Source organism: Topomyia yanbarensis, chromosome 3 (assembly GCF_030247195.1).
Source record: "Topomyia yanbarensis strain Yona2022 chromosome 3, ASM3024719v1, whole genome shotgun sequence".
Lineage (NCBI taxonomy): Eukaryota > Metazoa > Arthropoda > Insecta > Diptera > Culicidae > Topomyia > Topomyia yanbarensis.
In genome coordinates this window covers 285705825-285723487 of record NC_080672.1, presented here as the reverse complement: position 1 = coordinate 285723487, position 17663 = coordinate 285705825, and the positions used below count along the sequence as shown (strand labels likewise).

At 38.6% G+C, this 17663-nt stretch overlaps 1 protein-coding gene across 1 annotated transcript; it reads right to left on the bottom strand.

The window, feature by feature from the left end:
- Positions 1-430: 430 nt before the first annotated feature.
- Positions 431-12232, bottom strand: LOC131690249 (uncharacterized). The gene is made up of 5 exons (XM_058975847.1): positions 12150-12232; positions 11884-12080; positions 11717-11810; positions 1701-1820; positions 431-1644 (listed from the first exon to the last, which is right to left on the bottom strand). Exons 1-5 carry the CDS (start codon positions 12187-12189, stop codon positions 713-715), a joined length of 1383 nt encoding a protein of 460 aa, XP_058831830.1. The 5' UTR covers positions 12190-12232; the 3' UTR covers positions 431-712.
- Between the last annotated feature and the right edge of the window lie 5431 nt (positions 12233-17663).

The window sequence follows — 17663 nt, the reverse complement described above, 5'->3', positions numbered from 1 at the left end:
GCTTTGTTGAAGGTTGCATATTGTTTGGAGGTTCCTCGAAAAAGTTATTTAACTTTGAAGACCAACCGATTTTTTTTTGAAATTTCCTATTCTCAGTATTTGCGAGAAAGAGAGGCAACACATAACTTTAAATGAGAATATCCTTTTACAGCAAAATCGGATCAATTCACAGTCTTCAGCAATGTTGATCCTTACACCTTAAGTATAATCTGCAGATTATGGGATGCATAAGATGATACTAGCATTTTTTACTGAATTTATTGTTTCTTCACGTTTACACACTAGGTAGAAGAAATCAATTTTTGCTTTTGCAAATAGACCGACTTGACTACTTGCCCTGCTATAGCAGCAGAGCGATTTCTAGCTTCTGAACTGAGTGAGATGAGAAACCGGACTGTTTTCAAAATTGCATTAAATAAAACAAAATAAATTAAACGATTAGTCCATTTTTTCTTGTGAGTCTTTTATTTTCTTACAATGAGCATTAAAAATGTATAACCAGTTATCAGATATGTCTAGGTCTTTGTCGGTGTTATTTTTGTACTGATAAGGATTCATGTCATTATAGCTTTTCCAACAAACTATTGTCCTGATATTAAAATTGGCTCGACAGAAGTACCACCATTCGTTTAACAATGGTATCCAAAATAACGGAATAGTTCGCGCTTTTTGGTGTTGCTGCTATCTAAAATTTTGTATAATATTCACCGGATTACTTATGTGCAAACAGTTGTACTGCTTCTCGGGGAGTGGTGTTCCTCGTATCGGGAATTACTAAAACAGCAATCAAACATTTAAGTAGTATAACTGAACCGAAAACAATTGTTTTAATGTATGTATTCTGAGGTTCACTTGGTACATTGAAGTATATAATATACACAACCATATGCCCAACATATTCACAAATGAGAATATTTGCTACTGAAAACACCTTTTTCTTCGGTGGAAACGCTTCGGATAATAATATCTCTGAAACTGGCAGCATGCCCATGGCATTAAATACTTCAGCTGTAATATAAAGAAACGGGGCTACCCATGGCTGTAGGATATCATGTGTAGCCAGCACAATACCGAAAGCTAGCATAAAAGCACCAGTAAAGGTCGATGAAATAGCATACTGAAAACGTCGTGGCAATACGTCAATAATAAATATTGTAACAAAGGTAGCAACCATTTTACTCAGCATTAAAATTGGCGGGGCCCAGTTATGAGTAGTTACTGTTAAGGTGAACATGGCGGACATATAAGCCATTTTTGCTAAATTCATAGAGTAATTGAAAAATAGCAAATTGGCCAACTTTAACGTTAATACTAGCTGAAAAGGTTTAAAGTTTCCTTCGGTAACAAACATTTTGGTAAGCATGCTGCTTTCGGCCACTAGCAACTTCATATCATTGAATTCGTCGGTGGTAGAGGCTGTCTCTATGGTTTGGTTCCGTAAAGTTCTAAGATCTTTCGCTGCAGTCGTTTCATCTTGTCGCACCGCTAACGTGTAGATAGGTGAGTCTACTGTAAGGAAGAATGCTAGTACGCAAGCACCGCAGCTCAACGGTAATATGATAATTCCCAACGCTCGGTTAGGATGCATGGCTGGTTCAATAATGTACACCGGATTAGTGGTTACCATTGAAATGATCGAGAACACTGAAGAAGAGCACGTATTAATCAAAACTTACTTTTAAAAAAATTAAATAACTTACCTGCTACGCCAGATGTGATAGAGGCAGTGAGAATAGCAATCATCTTCCCTCGGTATTGTTTTGATGCTATTTCCCCTATGTATATAGACATAACTAGATGCGCAATCCCGTGTCCGAATCCTGGAAAATACAAACTGCTTTTAGTAAACAGGTAAGAATTAAATTGTGATACTTTAAAGATGTAATTTGAAGGTGATGTTTTTGATAGTTAGTAACTTTCATTATACTGAAAGGAGTTTCACAATATTTGCACTAATCAATCAGGAAAATGTTCACGAATCTCCTATTAGATTTCTAAATATGTATATCTTACATATATAAAGAAAAACTGATTTTCAGAAATTAATTATTATCTGTGCCATGAATGGACATTACTGTTCCACACGCGCATTCTAGAAATTGATTTCATGTTTAGCACCCCCTTTTTTACGACGTTAAACCATGCAACGATCATTAGAGATGGCCAGTTTGAATTTTTCATAAGCCACAAATAAGCATGGATACAGGCCGGAAACAGTGCTGAGCTCCATCACGGTACTGATGGCAAACCGGCTAGACAAAAGAGAATGAAACGGTTAGCAGTTAAAGCAGTAAGCGATGCTTATTGAGTTACGGTTCTCATTCCAATGAATCGACAGCAGTCAGAAAGTTCTCTTCTGAATCTCTCACTCATTGGAATTATTATTGAGAGGAAGAGAAATTGACCGTCGTTTTATTAACAATTTAAATACGGTTATGACGGTCATTTTATTACAAACAACGAGCTAGAATTTACAAACAGGCGGTTTCACATAAATAGCTATGCATAAAAGAAGCTGAAAGGTGGAGAAAAAATTAACAAAGCACCGCATGCTGCCTGAATACAATACACTGATAATATTTAGTTTACCATACCAATACAAAATAAATGGTTCTCAATCTGTCTATCATTTCAATGCGTTCTCTCTCGCACGGCTTCTGTGAGAGATAGTTAACTGAAACACGATCCGAGGATAATGGAAATGAAATAACGGTCATTTTTGTGGTGATACGGTCACTTCATATTTACCGTGACATGTCAAAGACCATCATGAGATTGCACAGCACTGGCCGGAAATCCCCAACCTGAGAAATTCGTCGCTATCAGATGTCGCTTTCGATAGAGGCACACCGGTACAATGAAGTTCAATGGTTTTGCACTTTCGAACATAAGTATCAATGAAACAGTTTTTTGCACTTCTGGCCGAAAGTACAAAACCATCGCGCGGAACTACCTAGTGCACATCAGTTAAAAAGAACAAAACAGGACTGAGCTGCTGATCAGCAAGCTGGCCTTTCGGCTGCAATGGTGTTTAAACACACTAAATTTCTCCATTTGGATCTCCAGAAAAATAACACAGAAAAAATTTAAGATAGTGTTGCTACTTTAAGAGACATAAATTCGAAATTTTACCCAAAATTGCCCCATTTTTCAAAAAAAAAAAAAACAGAAATCCACCAGTGGGAAGAGTTTTTGCAAACTCAGTCCGAAAAAAGTGGTCTTAATACCAAGGCCTTTCATTTAAAAAATAAACCCGATGAGTTTCTTGACTTGATGTAATTCTGGGATACCCGAATACACAGCTCTTTCTAACTAAAAATCGTTTTCCGACGAACCTGGGAGATTCGCTTTCCTTTTTGAGGGTGAAACAGCTTAAGTGCAATGTTTTATTCATGTTAGCCTATTTTGGTGTATAGTGTGATGTACAAGTTAAATATTGTTACCCACCACACCCATGTATATGAAAAACAGTACATAGACCATCCAATCGTTGGTAAACGACAAATTGACGAAGAACGATAGATTTATTACCCTTGAAAAGGCCGAAAACAGTGGTCGAAACGTTGGGCAGTACAAAACAGCCGTTCTTATATTATAGACCGAAAAACCCGAACATCCGTATAACCATTAGGGTGGGGCAAAATGATCGTTTTTTCAGCACAGCACTTTTTTGGTTCCATTTGGGGTCCGAAATAACTGTAAAATTTGGGTTCGATTGGTTATGACCCGGCGTGGCCCATTGCGTTTGAAATTTGTATTGTAATTGGTATGGGAAAACTTACTTTTTGCATTTTCAATTCTACAGACTACAATTCTTCCTGCAGTATGTCAAGAATTAGATAGAAGTGTACTCAAGGATATGCTGAGAAATTTTGCCGAAGGATGTATGGTGTTAGAATGTCTCTAAAACAGGCTATAGCTGTTCGAAATTCAATACATCGAATCAAATGCCAAAAATCATGTTTTTGTCAACACTGCGGGTATACCAATGATATTTCAAATAGCATACCAAAATAATATCATACACCCAAAACGAATCTTCGAGAGCGGAATTGATTCTGCTTTTTTCGCTCTCGAATTGTGAGCGAAAAGCTCCCAAACGATGCGTTAGTGTTCAACCAACCTCATACTTCTGCAATACAATATCGTACCCCATAGCTACACGCTGTTGTCTCATGCAGTGCAGAGATAACTTGAATAACACATACCATCGTCTCCATGCTGTCCCATTTGTGATCGCTGCTGCAATGATGCGAAGTTTATATAATCCATTCGAACGACTACCCATTATGTGTCGTTATGGCCTAAGGAGTAAAGTAGGCTTTTAAGCGAGTAGATGTTTGTCGGTTCCAGTCCTGATGCTACCCGTTGATATTTTTTTCTAGTAGGGCAGTTCCCAACACATACATACAAACGAAATATTAATAACAGCGGGGAAATATGGTACAAAGCAAAATGCGTCAATGACAACGATGCTGAAATACCCACGCGGCGGCGGGGAGGCAAACGTTATTATCTCAGTCATCATTAGCGTGAATCTTATATATGCCATTTAACTACTCCACCAGTGTGTCGTCATGGTACGGGTAGTAAAGAGGTGTTTTTACCGAATAGAGGATTGTCGGTTCTAATCTAGAATCTGATATCAGATTTTTTTTACTAGAAGTTTCAGGTCACGAGCTATTTATAGCAGCGGAGAAAAGAATGAAACAAAACAAAATGCAATGCAGCAGCAATGGTGATGAGATTGCTTGTTGTGGTTGGGTGAGGGGCATGTGAGGTGTAGAAGAAAGATACGAAACGAAATACTAACAAAGTTTCCTTGTGTGTGAGTGTGTGTCACAGTTTATTTTTCGTGAGCGTTGCGCTCATCTCGAAATGTGCGCGAATAGCTCAATGTTCAAAAAGGATTGCTTTTGGGAATGAGATTGTGAGCCCAAAAACAGAAAATCTGAGCGCGTCGTTTTGGGTGTATATTTTAGATTTATCACATTGGTATGTTTGAAATTATTCAAAAGCCTTAGCTTAAGTTCATGGGCGTAGGTAGTTGAGGAATAGGATTAGTTCATTCTGGCGTTTCCGAGAAAGAGTACATACTGGAATATTATTTCTAGGAATTGTTGCTTTTGCGGGAATGGTTTTCTGGAGAAGAGTTCTGTCTGGGCATCAAAAATCGTACGAAATTTTATGGAAATCTATATGAATAATAAAGCTTTCAATTGAGGCTAAGTTTGTTAAAATCAGCTGAACCATCTCCGAGAAATTAATGTGATTTTGTTAATTTTGAATGATGGCAACTTTTTCCGGGCTCTTCCAGAGCCGTCTATAGTGGTCAATGTGATCAACAAGACTTCAATGGGCGATCAGAAATCAAGAACTGCAAATGTGAGACATTTGACTCTCATTTTAGCAAAATAAAATTCCCCTTTGCATTCATCACGGTATCGATTTGAATCGTTTTCTCTGTGTCCACACTGCACAACCCATAACTCCGCAACCGGAAGTCGAATTAAATTGAAATTTAATATCAGTTTTGTTCTTCTGAATTTGTATACTTCCACCGGGGCTTCCAAAACCAAGTTTGTAAAATCGGTATAGAATTCGCTGATAAAAGGGTATGACACTAACCTAGGTTCTCCGGGACCATCAAGAAACTTTATAGGTGGCTAATGTGGCCAAAGCGACTTTGATGGGTCAATAATCATCTAGACACGCAAATCCAAGTAATGTTGCACACATTTTAATATGTATTGCATCATCATGGAGGTACCAGTTTATATAGCAATTTGCTGTGTGATCGTACTCTTCAACCCGTAACTCCGGAACCGGAGGGCCGATCACTAAAAAAATCAATAGCAACCGATGGTAAGGTTGTACCTTTCATTTGGCGAGGCAAGGTATTCGATACTGTGCGTTAGTGAAAAGAACGCATTCAACAGTGCAAGCTGGGATGCCGTCGCGCTCTCGTTACGCCGCACAGTGGCTGGAGACTGGCCAAAACCTCAAAAATTTATTTTTGAAATATTGATATTTTATATTTTTCCTAAATTTCTCATGTATTGAATGATGTATATTCAAAATTATGAAATTATTATTATGATCATTGGATAGGAACACGATTTTTAACATGAGTTTAAACGTAGCAAAGTCCTGACTTTTTAATGATTTTCATTTCCGAAACCACCATTCCTCTGTTCACTTCAAATGCATGTTGCTCTTTTGATTTTGGTCCGATTTTAACACAACTAATTTCATTGTGTAGAGGAACGAAAGAACTTAATTAGTGAATAAAATACATTCGGTAAATTTACTTGGAACTATGACTTTTTAGTTTAACTAAGTTTGAGGGGGTCAGAACAAACATACTTTTTTCACTAATGTATTCTGTACAAATTTCGGAATCATTTCGGAACGGATACATAGTATACATTCTATGGGAAATAACCTCCACTTTTCGAATATCATGGTCTCGTTCTGCGCATAGGCGCGCAAATTTTTTAAGGAGATTTTGAAGCTTTGTTGCTGATATGGAGACGCATGGTGTTTTGTGTAAAATAGTTAGACAATCTACAGTAAACCAACACGTTATATAATGGATTTAAAGTAGTGTTCTTCATTTTTTATGATGTTGCTGACATTGGTGAACAGTAACGGAAAATCTATCATGAAAACGGGATCATAGTTATAAGAAAGGTTCAATGACACTCTATGGAAAAATGCATTTAATATTTTACGACTTTTGACATCAAAAATGAGCTCAGCACCTCAAAATTAGCTTAAATTTTGATTTTCAGCCAAATTAGGTAACATTTGAGGTTTTGTCCGACTTTTGTTTGAAGGCCCGCCACTGTGCGCCGGCTTAACCTGCCGGTGGATCTGTACCGGATCTTGGAAGGCTACTTCCAGAACCGTGTACTATTATACGAGACCAATGCCGACCAGAGAAGCGTTCCTATTACCACAGGAGTCCCGAAAGGCTCGATTCTGGGCTCGGCATTAAGGAACCTTATGTATGACGGGGTTCTGAGACTGTTCCCTCGTGGTGTCAAGATTGGTGGTCTACGGGGACTCAATTCCCGAGGTAGAACTGACTGCAACACACGCGATCAGCACAGTGACGGAATGGATGAGCGCGAGAGGCCTGGAGCTCGCTCAATATAAGACGGAGGTGGTTATCGTCAACAACCGCAAGTAGGTACAACATGCAGTTATCCAAGTGAGAGAAGTCGTGATCACTTTAAAGCGAAGTCTGAAGATTCTTGGGGTCATCATAGATGACAAGCTGACCTTCGGCAGCCATTTCGACTATGCGTGCAAGAGGGCTTCGACGGCTGTTGCGGCATTATCGAGGATGATGTCCAACATCTCTAAGGTGTGCACCAGAAGACGTAGGTTACTGGCAGGCTTTGCCGTATCTATCCTTAGGTACGGTGGCCCGTCCTGGGCGAGAACACTGGGAGTAACCAGTTACCTTCGGAAACTGGAGAGCACCTACCGCTTGATGAGCCGCAGGGTGGTATCTGCCTACTGCACGGTATCACACGATGCATCCTGCGTGATAGCGAGCATGATACCAGTCGGGCTGGTCATTCGGGAAGACGAGGAGTGTTTTGAGCTGCGTGGCACTAGAGCAGACCGCGAGCGTACCAGGGTGGCTTTGGTCACCAGATGGCAGCGCGAATGGGATAACTCCTCGAAAGACAGGTGGACTCATCAGCTGATACCTAACATATCTAGCTGGGTGGGTAGACCCCATGGGGAAGTTCACTTCCATCTGACACTATTCCTGTCAGGCCAAGGCTGCTTCCGACAGAACCTGCACAGGTTTGGGAACACAGAGGCCCCAGTCTGCCCAGGTGTTGACGAAACTGTGGATCACATACTGTTCGTATGTCCTCGTTTCGACGCCCAAAGAAGAGCAATGCTAGATGTCTGCGGCCGGAACACAACCCCTGATACCCTTATCCAGAGGATGTGTCAAGCGCTGGAGAAGTGGAACGCAGTCTCGACTGCAACCACTCAGATTGCCTGCAACTTGTGATTGGTTAGTTAGAGCGGAAGAGGCCGAGCGTGGAGAAGTGAGCGAATGGTCTGCTCATGCTGAGGCAAGTGTAGCGCAGCGGGTGGCAACCGCGATAGTCACACCGAATCATGGCAGAAAAGTGAGTGAATAGACGTATGCATGGACTGCCCATGCCGAGGTGGAAGGGTCGTAGCGTAGAATGTTGGTAACTATCGCTATTGATACCTCGTGGCGTGGCGGAAGAGTGTAGGGTGAGCGTTCAAGTCAGTCTCACATTGTATGCTAGATGTGAGCACACAAGTCAACCTCACACGATATGTAAAAGGTGAGCACCCAAGTAAGCCTCACATGGTATGTCAGAAGTGGGAACCTAGAAAAATGTCCCACATGCTAGCGTGAGTGACAGGGTGTACAAGAGTGGTACGAATCAGGTGATAGCGTGAGTATCCAAGTCAGCCTCGCATGGTATGCTAGAGGACTCACATGGAATGTAAAAGGTGAGCAGGGGTGAGCACCCAAGTAAGCCCTCACATGGAATGTCAGAGCGAGCACCGAAGTAAGCCTCATACTGGATGTGCGCGTGCGTGAGTGAGAGTGATTGAGTACATTTAGTACTGCCATCCCCCCAGAAGTAATGCCGGGGGTAGTTCCTGGGGGAAATATGGCGGAGCTCAATGGAGTTTAGTCGGTGTTACCCGTTAGCTTAGTCCTGGTCGAACCCGACACTCCAGTACACTTCCGTGTGGTAGCTTGTCAACTACTAAGCACGTGTATGGGGTTAGCGCGTAAATGCATTCTCCATTGTAAAAAAAGAAAAAAGTATTCTCGCAGTCGAGGCACCACGCATAGTACTTGGATGTCGAATATTCTTTGTCCTGTGACATTTTGAATCTCTCTAACGCCGACTGAGGATAACCCATTCCTGCTTGTCTAAACGCTTTCCTCAATTTTCTCTCAAGATCTTCTAGGACAGTCGAGCTGCATTTGATGACGCCGAAGCTGTAGGTTAACACAGGGACAGCAAACGTGTTGATTGCTCTGACTTGATTCTCCGCGTTCAAGAAAGACTTCAAGACGCAGTTTGATCGACTCAAGAACTTGTCTCGAAACTTAAGCTTGATGTCGGTGTGGTGAATCCTGAGGAACCGCCGTTATCCGAGATACTTGCACGATTCGCCAAGAACCATGTCCCAAATTATCTCGCTTTTGTCGAATTTCTCTAGGTCAAACGCCATGCCGATGTCACATCTAATCCTTGCGACTAGTTTGACAACTACACCCAGTCGTTCCGTCGAATCAGTATAGATCTTGAGATCGTCAAAGTAGAAGGTATAGATCATCTCTTCCGGTGAGTTTTTTCCATACCTTATCTGATAGCCATGCCCGTTTCGATTCAGTGTCCTACTAATCGTACTGAACGAATCGCCTTGAAATCTCCCCATCAAGATGCGGAGCGTTCTAGACCACAACACGTCTTTCCCACTTCTGAGCTGCAGTTTTGTCGCCATCGCCTGCCGCTGGAACCTCACGACTATAGGATCAACTTTGTACATCTTCAATACTTTGATGAGGAACGAGTGCGGTATGCGTGGTATGCGTAACCGGCATGTTGAAACATACAGCCATCGTGAGCAATTTTGGACATCGTCTGGTCCAGGTGCCACTAAATCCCCAAGGTTCCGCGTAACATCGCGACTTGGTTTCGACGGAGACTGCTGACATCTCGTCTTCACCTGCCCATTCCTCTTCACACCTTAGCCACGGTGCACGGATATCCAGTAGACATTCGCTGAAATCGGGGTTCCCGGGGCTGATTGGGTCAGGGAAGTGTACCATTTTGAGACTCCATTGCTGTATTAGTGTGTCGCGTTTTTCTGTCAGCTAGTGAGCTCCCTGCATGCGCAGCTCAGTAGGTGCAATAATCGCAGCTACATAAGGACATAATTTCTACGACCTCTGCCATCTCTGTACTCGGTCAACCTTCCAATGGCGGCACAATTATTCAACATCCAACTCTCCAAACTCCGCTACACGGAGGTAATCATTTTTCCCGATGATATTGAGGCGGAACGTTTCTAGATGGAAGTCGTTATCCTAAGCATCTAACGGGTGCCACTGTAGCACAGAACACTTCCAGGTTCTGCACAAATTCCTGATCCATTAGAAGAACGTTGCCATTTATGACCCGAAGTTCACTGGTCAACATAAAAGAATACTACAGTTTCGGGATATTGAGGCACGACATTGGGTCCGTATCGGGATACTGTGCAACCGCTTCGTTCATATAGAATACCAAATCGCGTAGTAGCAGCCGATCAAGGGGTTGGTCTGCTGGCAATGGTTCTCCTCTTTATTAATGACTAAGAGTGAGTCAATTTTTGCTTTTTGTTGTAATGCGCGAGATGGTTAAGCAAGAAAGTTTGGAAGAGCGTGGAATAGGGTAGAGTTTCCCGATGATCCCCTTGTCTTCTATCGCAAGAGTCAGGAGCGTCAAGTTTTAATATACGTTAAATTTAATAAAAAAAATGCCACCCACGCCAAACAGAATTAGCTCTGACAACACCAAAAGCAACCCCAACATTCAAGATACATCTAACCAGCCCAACCAACTAATGCGCCAGCAAAGACATGAACACGTTAAATACCTCAATTCAATTGTAGAAGAACTCTAATAGGGTGGTCAGCAGTAATGCATCATCTCTGCTATTATCTTAATTCTGAATGATTGATCAATCGCGTCCATTTTGTATACATCCGTGTTCGATGAATGGCCAAACAGTAACTTTTATGGCATCTTGGCCAAATCGCGAATGACGCAGGCACTGATACTGACTTGCGAACTTTCTTGCTGCTGCTGATACGCGTCGACAAAGTGTTATTTGTGAAAGCACCTTGCACTATATCAATGGAATCGCATGATATTTGCAGCAATTCAAACTCTAATCCTCCGATAAAATATTCTCAAATGATAGGTATCATTTGCTTCAACACACTAATCACTGCCTCTCCCTCTGTGTATAAGATGACTACTGGGCCGTTATTTATTTCTCCTAGCAGCATGTTGTCAAATTTCGTTCTGAATTTCTGAATTGTTCCAACTATTATAGTACCAAGAAAGAGAAAAAAACACGCAACAGCAAATCACAGCGAGCATGCCAGCGTGGAAGCTAAATACACCTTTACGATGACATCCTCACTATTATTTTCTCAACACTGATTTCTCGCATCTACCAGGTTTCAAGTTCAGATTGGCTCAGCTAAAATTCCTGCGTTCACTCTGACAGCAACCTAAGGTCTAAACAGTACAACACATAGCGGATTGTATCACCGCAAACAAACTACAAAACTTCACCAAGCCACTAATCTATTTATAACACGATCGTTTACTGTTATGCAATATTCCTCGATAGCAATAACGCCCCGTTACTGCTCACAACATCCTTGTTCGAGACATGGTGTTTATCTTCGAATGTTTCGAGGCAGTTATATCTAGATCTACATTTTTGCATATTTCAATCGATTTGCGCGTAAATTTGAATTCTTGTTTATTATTCAGTCTATACCCAAATAGCGTTGTGAATATCGAAGTATTCCAATAAAGATGTATTACACAAATGTGAAATGCAACAAGATGCGCTTCAAAATTTAGTCAGTCTATCATGCTCATTAACTGCTCACTAAAATTACACGCACCTGCTATTATTCGTGTAGCAACAGTGGCTGGGTAATCCGTTGGCATAGCTGTGAAGAATATTCCATTGATCAGAAAAAATAAGGAGGATATCATCTGTAATGGAATACAAGAAAAAGCTAGGTTTCCGAAAGATTTCAAGGCATATTAAATATAAAATTCAACCTACCAACCAAGCACTGGTCGGCAGCCATTCTTTGGAAAATGTTAGTATAAGCAAAATGAATCCAACTCCGGTGAAAAAAGATAAAATAGCAAATCTATATTCATCGATGGTTATTCCGACAGCCCACTTGTTACCAGCCATATAAAGATGAAATATACTCCATCCAATATGTATTCCTCCACAGAACAACAGCAGCACTCCTATAAATTTGATGATGTATGGTAAAATAATTATAGCTGAAATCAGATTGATGAGATTGCACCGCCTACCGCTTGAAATGCAACCAAGCTGCCGCCACAATCCAGACATTTTAACGTCTGTATAGAAGGAAGGTTAACGTGTGACTAAGCTCTACCAATAGGTAAATTTTTATCAATCAGTAATCATTTTATCAAACGACGTTTTCTTTTAACTGATATCTTCATGCAATCTAGAATACTCACTTCTTCTTCACTCTGCTTTGGGACAATCTAGTGAAAACGTTCACCGATAAACTGCGTTAATCCACCTCTAAGATTAGACCGCCTGGTTCGTCTGCTATCTACACAGAATACGTCGTGTGTGATTTAGAGTATTACTGAACCAAAGCGTGACGCATTCAATTAACGAAAGAAAGGTGGCTGTTGTACTTAGAATACACCCCGCCATAAAGATATGATATTTTAATTGTTTATCAATGACTCATCTCATAACATTAATAATAGCCGTAAGCACAAAGGCGTACCAACAGTTTTTAAACCGGACTAACTTTAAAACCGGCCTAAAATATTTGGTAAGCTTTAACGAAACGATGCTGTCATCTATATGGCTGCGTTCTGATCTGCGTTACACGTCAATGTTAAAAAACAACAAATTTAAGTTAAAGAGAATGAGCAAATTAGACAACATGGTGAATTGTTTTTCATTCCGATATTTTCTTGCAGTAAAATAGCTTTTCTTCGTCAAAGGTCTCGTTCCATAGCGTCTGAGAACAATTTTGTCAATTTGTAGCCAATATGTTTCTGAACTTAGAACTTTAACTTGTTGGATAGTTGATAATTGGCCAATGATGTACAGCATTTTGTAGTGACATACTATTCCATGCACAAAATGAAAATAAATTGGTATACATATGCATGTTTTCATTCAATTTGAGGTGGTTGAACCATTGGTTGTAATTGGTGCCATGACAGTTATTTCTCAACAAACATATGATTACGACTTAAAAGCCTGACTGACCTTGAAAGACCTAAACCAAATACAAATAAAATTTGTATTTGCTTAAACTGTCAAAATTCTCTTTGAAAGGAAATTCCAGAAAAAAACCGTTACTGGCTAAACACAGTTCATAGCTGTTAATGAAAGAGAAAACTTTTCTCTCTTGTTTTCTACCAACATCTGTGATTGTAACGGTTTGGTCGGAATTTTCTTTCAAATAGAATTTTGACAGTTGGTTTTAAAGCCGTTTTTAAGCCGTGGGGCAGTTATATTCGTTTCAAGCGAGCTTTCAACGAAGCTTAAATAAAAAGTAAACAAAGGTCAAACAAAAATTTAATTTTATATTTCATAGTTTTGTTTGCACTGTGGCAGACAGAGAATATAGATATATTTATATAATGCATCAATGCAGATTGGAACGATTTTATTTGCTAACAAGATTTCTACGAATTTATGAATAAAATGAAAAGTACATTAAAACAGATATTAAGGTTTTGGGCATCCTAGATATACATTTTTACGAACACCCTGTAACTATTTGTGCCATAAGCCATTCCCCTTTAACCCTTTCATGCCCAACTTTTTTCTAGTGCATGTAGGATTTCAAAACTATTTTTCCCTGAAAACGGTGGAGTCAAGAAACACGAAAAGCCTATTTTCATAAAGATAGGTGCTTCCATGGCAGTACTAGAAGCTGGTCAATTTTTACCTTCTAATGCTCAATACAATTCTCCTAGAATAAGTACAATTATGTGAAAAACGTAGCCAACGACCGTCTAAATTGATAAGTTTTATCAGTTTTCAATAATATTGCATCATATCGAAGATATATGAAAAAATTATTTTCCGTCGTCAACGTAAACTGTCTCTGGCAGCACTGCTCCTTCGGAATCCAATAAGACTAATTGCAATAACTTCAGTTCTAGAGCTGATCCTTGTAACTATTAATACTCAAATTAAAGTCAATAATCACATTAATGAGGCTTACTTGTTTTTATGAGCAAATGTCGCCTCAATCAAAAGTTATATCTGTTTAAAAACGTTGTTGTCCACAAACAACATGGGCATGAATGGGTTAAAAAAACTTATAATCAAATAATCATTACAACAACTGACTAAATCATGTATATTTTTAATTATTTCTAGAATTAAATAATATTTTAATCTGACGGGTTAGTATTCCAAATATATGTCGTATTATTTTCTGATTCACGGCTCAAGGTATATTTTGGAAAAGTAGATAAGTAGAGTATATGTACCGGTGATTCAGAACTATTGAAGCATATGCCAGCAATCGAAACAAATATATTGATCACCGTTGCGTTCGCGATCAATTTCAAAATATTTTGTATTTAGATGTTTTATGTGAGTTTATTTTTATTGGAACAATGCACATATTTAAAATCTGATATTTAATCTGAGCTTAAAGTATTTGCGGAGCCTATTTGTAAGCTATTAACATTTTGATTCAATTTGTTAACCACGAATATAAATAAGAATATTCATAAAATACTGCATTTTACGATTGATATCCGATTATCATTTATTTGGATCTATTCCCTAGAAAAATTATTTTCTTTTGTTATTTACTTTCTTTGATGTGTGCTACGAAAAAAATATATAGGCAATAATTTGTGAAAATATGTTACTTGTTCTCATAGCGATATGCAAAAAGAAAAGAATCAAAACAATTCTTATTGCAGTTCTGTTTTTAATTCGCAAAAACAACTTTGGTCTGAATATCCGATTTGAATCGATCCAATTTATCCAAACGCGCTCTACTGTAACCCTTTGATGTGCAATTGGAAACAAGCGAGTAGAGAGAAGGAAAGAACGAGGAAATCGAAAATGCGGGTGCTTGTCTTTCCTACCTGATAAAACTGGCTTATTTATTGTCATCTTTATTGTGAGCAAAGAGAGCCATGTTTATCCAGTAGAAAGCCGAAGAGAGGACTGAAAATAAAGAAATGTGCGCAAGAGGAGTATGACAATTTTTTGCATATTTTTGTCTTTTTCCGGTAACATGATGCTGCCATTTGCATTACTGCGTTTTGATCGGCAATACACGGCAATGTTAAAAAACCGTACAATGAGGTTAATTGAAAATTAACTGTTTAAGTCATTTAATAGTATTCATATTTTTAAAACAATTTCGGAACTCTCGATTTACTTAAACAAAGCAACATTAGAATTATTTAAGGCCCACAATTGGCTAAAACGTTATTTTGCTATTTTACTAATAATATTGCATTCTATCGAGAACGTTATGGAGTTTTATTGTTAGCCGCTAGCCACTCCAATAACTGAGAGAGCTTCTCTAACACTATATTTAGAAGTTAGACAGTTCTGACTATTTCAAATTAAATCAAATGCTTATAGAACAATAGTGGTAGCTTATCTCTTTTGCAACATTTGTGTTAATTGCTGTTCTGCAGCACATGAAAAATACCAAATACAATTATTTATTTGCTTCAGATAATTATGTGGTCCTTGGAATAGGAATCCTTGGATTTTAGCCTGGTGGGGCTTATTATGCCACCCTACCCAACTTCTCCACTAACCATGCATATAGAATTTAGCAGACCTACAGAAAATGGAGAAATTCAAATTATCAGCACGATTGCCAAATCAAGCCTGAAATACCAAAATTTCAGTAATTGAGCTGAGAATTTGTCAATTTCAAAAGCTGATTTTCAGCGAAGTAAATCTGTCAAATGGGTTAAATCCAAATTGCTGAGCTTTCAACATCTTGAATTGCTAAAACGTTCAGTTCAACGAAATTTTGCTGACGTCATGCAAAAATTGAGAAAGCTTCAAATCCCGGTTACAAAATAATAAATTACAATTAACTACTTCCTATAGTCTGCAAACTGTCTGATAATGAATTGACTATTACAACTTTACAAATTGAACCTGACACTGGATGCAGACAGTGAATTTTTCAGGAGGCACCTCGATAAAATGCGATGTAAATCATAGCTCGAAATTTCCTAGACCAATCGTTCTGAATTTTGCACAGTTCTTCTTCTTCTTGTCTTGACTGATAAGCAAACAATCTTTGTATCTAAAAAAATTAAAGGATGCATTTTTTTTGCCGATAATATTTGTTAAATCCTCAGTCCAGTCTCAGCTTTCACAACTCTTTCCTGTGCATACCTGTTTTATAATTAAGAATTAATCAATGATTTATTCTACAGCGGAAATGCAAACCGTTCAAGATGTGCTGGAAAATTATAAGTAAACTTCCACATCCTTATTGTGTTCTCTGTGTGAGAAGATATAACAAGAAAAAGGTACAAATTCTGATTATATATTCTTTTTCTTTTCTTTTATTAAAATAACTAAAAAAAATACAGGCAAATTAAACAGCATCATTCATTTTGATACACTGAAAAAACTTAACACGTTAACATCATGTAAAAATCTATTGAATTATTTCAATCCACAAACACATGAAATGCACACGGTTGCCACTTGAATATCCATTCGAGTGTGGGAAATATGGTTTTCAAATGAAATTCATGCGAACATGGTGTGAAAAGCACATCAAAATCATAAGAAATTCCATTGACAAAATTTTCCAAATGAATTACACGTGAATATCACTTTATTTTGCTTATAGATTTCGTTAACAGGAGAATTGGTGAAATCAATTGTTTTACATGTAGAAATGTACTACATGTTTTTCATGCGAAAGTCATGTGGAAAGTTCATACTTTACGACTCAATAGCATGGCAATGAACATTCAATGGATAAATATGTCGTATTCACGTGGAATTTGTTTGAATTTAATTTTAAACACCATATAAAATGCTTTTTAATGGATTTTCATGTGAAATTCAAAGGGAAATCATTTCTTCTTCTTTTTAACATGAGAACGCACATGTTTAATTGCATATGGTTTTATCGCATCGATTATTTTCAGTGTAGCCATAAGTAAACTAACAAACGAAAACAATTTTTATTTAATGCAGCTCTGCATCCAATTATAAAATTTCGTTCCACGTTTTGTTTCAAAATGATTCGACTTCTGCTAACCTGCAATATATCTCTTCGGCGTTGCGTTTTGAAATGAGCGTGTAGCACCTGATAGATAGCACGATAAAGAATATCAAAAAATGGCATTTAAAACTCGATTATACCTGTATTTCGTACGGGATAAAACTTGCTTACTTGCCCTTATATGGTTTGTGTGCAACATGGGCCACCATAATATTGTACATAACGGTCAAAAAGTTGATTCAAATTATTGAGATGTATGCAAGAGGAACATGGCGATCTTTTACACTGTTTTCATTTGGTTTCAGGATGCAGCCATTTCTGCAATGGCAGGTACTAACGTCACATGACACAAATACTACATCACTAGCTGGTGGAAAATAATAAACAAAGACGGCAAAATGAAATGGGATTGTTTTCAACCAGGAAACTGCGTTAGTGTTCGTGAGACCGGTCGACAAGAACTCAATAAGAGTAATAAACAATATCAAAAAGTTCCTACGGTGCTATGATCCTACCCTCATTGAGATTTTTTCTGATTTTGGTTCAAACAGAAAGTGATCCCATGTATGTCTAAAAAACTATA

Coding starts and splice junctions, on each gene's coding strand:
- LOC131690249 (XM_058975847.1), bottom strand. CDS start 12,189: ATGTCTGGATTGTGGCGGCAGCTTGGTTGCATTTCAAGCG. Junction 12,081..12,149: donor GCTTGGTTGCATTTCAAGCG/GTAGGCGGTGCA, acceptor TCAAATTTATAG/GAGTGCTGCTGTTGTTCTGT. Junction 11,811..11,883: donor TGCCGACCAGTGCTTGGTTG/GTAGGTTGAATT, acceptor ATTCCATTACAG/ATGATATCCTCCTTATTTTT.